General features: G+C 40.7%; 1 protein-coding gene across 1 annotated transcript in view; it reads right to left on the bottom strand.

The window, feature by feature from the left end:
• LOC107711878 (calmodulin) overlaps nt 1-5,603 on the bottom strand; it is a 12,393-nt gene that overhangs the window by 4,273 nt on the left and 2,517 nt on the right. The window contains exons 2-3 of the mRNA XM_016516960.1: nt 3,308-3,338; nt 2,998-3,141 (exon numbers count right to left, since the gene is read on the bottom strand). Coding sequence (XP_016372446.1) covers nt 2,998-3,141; nt 3,308-3,338 — 175 coding nt within the window. The remainder of the gene's footprint in view (nt 1-2,997; nt 3,142-3,307; nt 3,339-5,603) is intronic.

Below are 5,603 nucleotides of genomic sequence, written 5' to 3'. Positions count from 1 at the left end.
TCGGCTGACCAATCAGCAGAAAGGGGCGTTTAATTCCCGCCCACATGTAGAAATCGAATATTCAAGCTGTTTATTAATTTTTCTACCCATGAACGAAAAACGTAAATTTAAGCTGAATTCTCGTTTTTCGTTTTTTGGAAAAAAACAAAAAAACGAAAAAGGAGCCGTTTTCTCATTTTTCTACTTTCAATATTAAATCAAAAAACGAATGATCGAATGATACACGGATTGTTCTGAGTTTTTCAAGCTGAAATGTGTTTTATTCTCTTGAGGTTAACCAAGCTGAGGTGGGATATTTCCATTACACAGGACAAATATGACGTCCTCCCGTGTGCATGCGTGTGTGAAAATGATCACTACAGCCATTCCCAGAGGGGACACACCGCATGTGTAATCTGACAATGTGGGTGTAGACATGTGCTTGCATGTGTGTGTGTGGGTTTCTTTACAGTGCATGTTCTTCTTGCTGGAGCTCTTCACAAACACTCTCTCGATTCCATTGCCACCACTGCCAAAGTAGATTATGTAAAGCAGTGTTTCCTCTAGGACTTTTTTCAGCTGTGGTTGAAATATTCCCATGGATCACACCCCTTCCCCCTTGTGGTTAAAACTCCCTACCCAAGAATCACATGCACTCAAACTCAGAATATAATTTATTTTAACAAAAAAAAGACAAGTAAACAGTAAGTAATAAAACAAGAACAAATAAATAAATGACAAGCAGTAGCACAAACAAAAACAATAAGATATAAATTAAATTAACAGTACTTTAAGTTTTTCAGGTTTTAGGCTGCTGTCTCTTTAAGACCTCATGCTCGGACCTAATATACTGTTACACGTGCATTTTGCGACTATGTAGTGCCTGTGTTGCCTGTGTTTACGTGAATACTCGTCAAGACCAGCATTTTGACATTAGTTTGATTGTATTACACGCAATACACGCAATAAAGTGCAAAACATATCTCAATTCTGTAGTAGGGTATATGTCGAACGTCGCCTGACCAAACCCGGAAAACAGGTCTCATCGCTTCTGCTTGTCGGAGAACATGTTAAAATCAGTTGAACTAGCTAGCTATTTTTATTGTTGACGTTTTATTAAATATTTATATCTAAAAAACTGCTTCATATTTAACGAAGCATATGCAAAACGCTTGAACCGGAAGCGACGAGACCCAGTTAACAGAATACGGAAGTCTGTTGCGCATAACCCCTGTTGGGCGCTGTTTCAGCAGAGCTTTATGTGCGTGCGCTTTGGGTCAATGCGCGAGTGCTGTATTGAGTCTCTTTTTGCGCTTGCAAGGCTTAAAGGGTTAGTTCACCCAAAAATGAAAATTAGCCCATAAATTACTCACCCTCAAGTCATCCTAGGTGTATATGACTTTCTTCTTTTTTAACTTCTTTTGGACTAATGCACTGCAACACCCGCTGAGTGCCATTAAACGGCTTGAAAGATCAAAGACAATTTTTTATATAACTCCGACTGGATTCGTCTGAAAGAAGAAAGTCATATACACTTAGGATGACTTGAAGGTAAGTAATTTATGGACTAATTTTCATTTTTGGGCGAACTAACCCTTCAAAGTCGCTTGAATGTTTAAATTGGCAAGACTTAAAAGCACGATACATTCCGTCATCGAGTTATAAGCGCGGAACCTGCGGGAATGAGTAGAATTATGCACAATACTACAATCCCGCGCCAAAATTCAGGTCCTGCTCTAGACCAAGCGGCAATGGTCTCCCTCTTGAATCCAACACGGAAGTGACTTAAACTGCAATCCATCGACTGGCCGCTAGAGACTGGCTCCAAAAGGGAGTCAGTCCCATAGACCTCCCATGTTAAAATGACCAACTTTACAGCATAAAAACATATGTTTACAGCCTGGTACAGAAAGTGGTTTTGGTCTATACAGCTAATTTTGCCTTTCATGACAACTGTGAGGGGGGTGCATTTTTTTTTATAATTCAACCGTTTAAATTAACTTGTTAAATTGAACAAAGACTCGGGAGGTGAACTAATAATTTCTGTTTCCGGTACAGACTGCACCCTTATGGGGCTGTCACGTGAGGAACGAACAACTTCAATAAAGACTCGGGAGGTGAACTAATAACAATATTAACATGTAAGATTTTAATTATATTCTGTTGAAATGAAAAAAATAACTTGGAAAAAGGATTTGTTCATTTTGCTGAACGAGTAAAATGATCCGAACTTCCCATCACTACCGCTAATTCCTTGACTATGAATGATGTGAGTGGTGTCATTGTGATGTCACTGAGAAGCTGCAGCCATGGCTGGGATGATTTTTGGTGTGGTGGCCCACCACAGCAGAATGAATGAAGCGGAAACACTGTAAAGGATTTCATGAGGTCTTTATTACCTGCTGTTATTCAACTGGCTTTACTGCTGTCTGACCTACAAAAATGACTGCATACCGCAAAATAATTAATCAGTATGTCAGAAACCCAGAGCGTTCTGCATGATCTAACGACACAGATACCACTGCATGCTAGAATACTAATTACATCAGCTCTGTAACAGAAGCATCCCAGGCGTATTACATTTGGTGTTATCTGAAAGCTTTCTTGCTTTGTTAATAAGCTAATTACAAAACAAGATAACTGTTTAATCACAGAGAACAACACTTCCCGATAGGTAGGTGTCCACAGCATAATCATAATATTAAATAAATAAAAAATAAATAAATGGGAATGTCAGTTATGTCAGATATGATTGGGATATCATATCTGACATAACTGTCAGATATGATATCCCCCCCCCCAAACCAGTTAAGCGCAAACCCACCCTGTAGCTGATTCCATAGATTTCATTGGTCATTTGAATCACAGTGTTGACTGCCTACACCACACTGAAACAAATACTAACTCCTAACCTTAAGCTTACTATAGTGTAGGTTGCGTGTCCTGATAGATAACATTACTGTTTGTTGCAAATGGATCCATCAATCATTTCTGAAGTCTGAACTGAATCCAACTCACCATCAGCATCCACCTCGTTGATCATGTCCTGTAGTTCAGCCTCCGTGGGGTTCTGCCCAAGTGAGCGCATCACTGTGCCCAGTTCTTTGGTTGTAATGGTACCATCACCATCCTTATCAAACAAGGAGAAAGCCTCCTTAAACTCTGTGAGGAAACAGATAAAAATTGTATTAAAAACCTGACACCTGATTTTCACAAGATCTGTTTTCCTGAATCATCTGGCTGAATAAGTAGTTAGGTGACTTTCACCCTCGACAATGAAGTTAATTCAGGGCATATTTACACCACAAACACACACAGATTGGCTTACCTGCAATTTGCTCCTCGGTGAGTTGGTCAGCCTGGAAATGGAGAGGGGAAAAAGTGATGAGTAAACAAGTATCATAAACATATATAACTCATCGTTTTATTGTGCCAAGCACTTTACAAACTGAGCAAACCCTAATGGCACAGATGTCCTCTCATGATGAAAACAATAGCTACAAAATCAAGATCAAACCTCTGCACACCAAGTCTAAAATGTAAAAAATATGAGTAGAAGAGATTAACCATGAATATACAAAATAAACTAGCACACTAAATGATCTTCATAAAGCTTTCTTAAAAAGCAAAAACATCTCATTTATCTGCTCCATCACTTGATACTGACACTCAAAACTTCTGCTTGAAAACTCAAGAAACCAGATTAACTAATCAATGCCAGCAAACAAGACAAAACAAGACAAAATACCACCTCCAATTCATAAACTAATGGTGAATGAACATCCCCTTAAAGGCCACAATGAAAACAGCTAAATATATTCAAAGGCACACAAAAAAGTGAATTCTTGATTCTTGATAACGTAACCTTTATCCCATCAAACTGAATGTCGGTCAGATCAGCCACCAGCCTCTTCGCCTTGGGCTCATTGCCCCAGCCATCAGTCTTCTTTACATCTTGCCTGTCCATTTTAACTGGTGATTTCCTGGGTTTGACCTCAGTGGTGGGGCTTTTCAATGAGGTCAGGCCATCCACCGCTTCTCGGACCATCACCAGACCTTCTGCCAGGCACTCGGCCCGCTTGGCTTTTGTGCGCCTTGCCGCCTAACATCCCCAAGCTCGTTCCGGCAGTGCTGCAGACAGTTCTTCAAATCCTGGACATCTCGCACCACGCTGTCAATGTGGCTGTTGGTGGAGTCCACCAGCATCTGCAGGAAGGACTTGTAGTTTCTCTCCTGTAGCTCGATCAGCTCTTTATAAAAGAACTGCTGCTGGTCGAGGAGATCGTAGACCATGGATAATGACTAAGTCCTCCTCAGGGTAGATGACAGGTCTCTTTGGAGGCATGTAGCGGCGAGTCTGGCTGATCAAGCTGATGAACAACGGACCCCGAGAGAGCTCACCTGACCCTTGAGGCCAGTGTTACTGTACCAACCTCCCAGGCCGCATTGGGTATCGCTCAGCAACATATTAGGCCGATTTTTGAGACGCTTAACATCAGCAGCTCACTACGGTTACAAAGCCGAGGGTCAGGGATCGTTTCCATTATTTGAAATTAGTCAAATGGGTGACCCATCAGGTCACTCAAGCAAAGTGGGATGTATTCAGAGGTAGATCGGCAGGTACAGCTAAATCAAAGGAAGGTACTAAGGTCTGTCTGTCTAAATCAAAGGACCCATCACTCTACCTGCTCTTGCGGTCATCTCAGTTTACAGCCACCATGGGTTTGCGTTTATTTCTCTATTTTTTGATCATCTGAGTGGCATCGCGTCTCTGCTAATTGTGCAAACACCTTTCTCCGTCTGCGAAAAACATTGGCAGGTTTTACCTTTCCCTGCACAGATGCATTATCTCACCTGTCTCACTGTTCTTGTGATCAAGTTTATTTTTCTCTGCCTGTCCCTCGCCAGGGGTCCTGTAAGCCTGAGGGTTAAGGATCCGGGCTGCTAGCATAAAGATAGTGAGTTCAAATCCAGGTAAGGCCAAAATATGACCTGGAGAGTTACAAAGGTCCCTTCCTGCCCTATTATGACTATGCTGTTGTGTAAGGCATCTCGGCACATGTTGTTCCAATTAGCGTGCTGTCCGTAAATCCCTTGAAATTTAACCTGAATATGAAGATATGTCTTTTACCCTTATTCAAGTCCCTGGTTATTAAAATCGGAAGTAGCTACAGATCATGTCTTCCACATTGTCGCGTACATCAGAGTGAACTGTATTATTGAAAGGAAAGCGTGTGGAGATTTGGTCAATAACATGTATATAGAAAACAGATAGGGTGAAATTCCATTTCTTGATGACTTCAACATTAAACTTTGTTGTCAAAAATGTTTACATGATATGTACAAGAGTGATGACACATCTCTATCCTCAGTTGCACCAGCAGTATCCCATATGTGCCCTCAGAGCTCTGCAAAAAAAAAGCTCTGGTAGCTTACTTCCCAAAATAAATTACTCTTAGAGGCAATTCTTTTAAAAGTCAGCATGAAATGGAAATTGGAATTGTCTTTTCTTCTTTATTGTGACATATATCTGAGGGGGGATTAAAACTCACCTGGGTGGACACATGAATGTTTCTGATTAAAGTTTATGAGGGCACATGTTCCTTTTTTTTTTTTTTTTTTTT

This window comes from Sinocyclocheilus rhinocerous, unplaced genomic scaffold (genome assembly GCF_001515625.1).
Source record: "Sinocyclocheilus rhinocerous isolate Xijiao unplaced genomic scaffold, SAMN03320098_v1.1 scaffold2117, whole genome shotgun sequence".
In the NCBI taxonomy this organism is placed as follows: domain Eukaryota; kingdom Metazoa; phylum Chordata; class Actinopteri; order Cypriniformes; family Cyprinidae; genus Sinocyclocheilus; species Sinocyclocheilus rhinocerous.
This window is presented reverse-complemented; position numbering and strand designations above follow the sequence as displayed.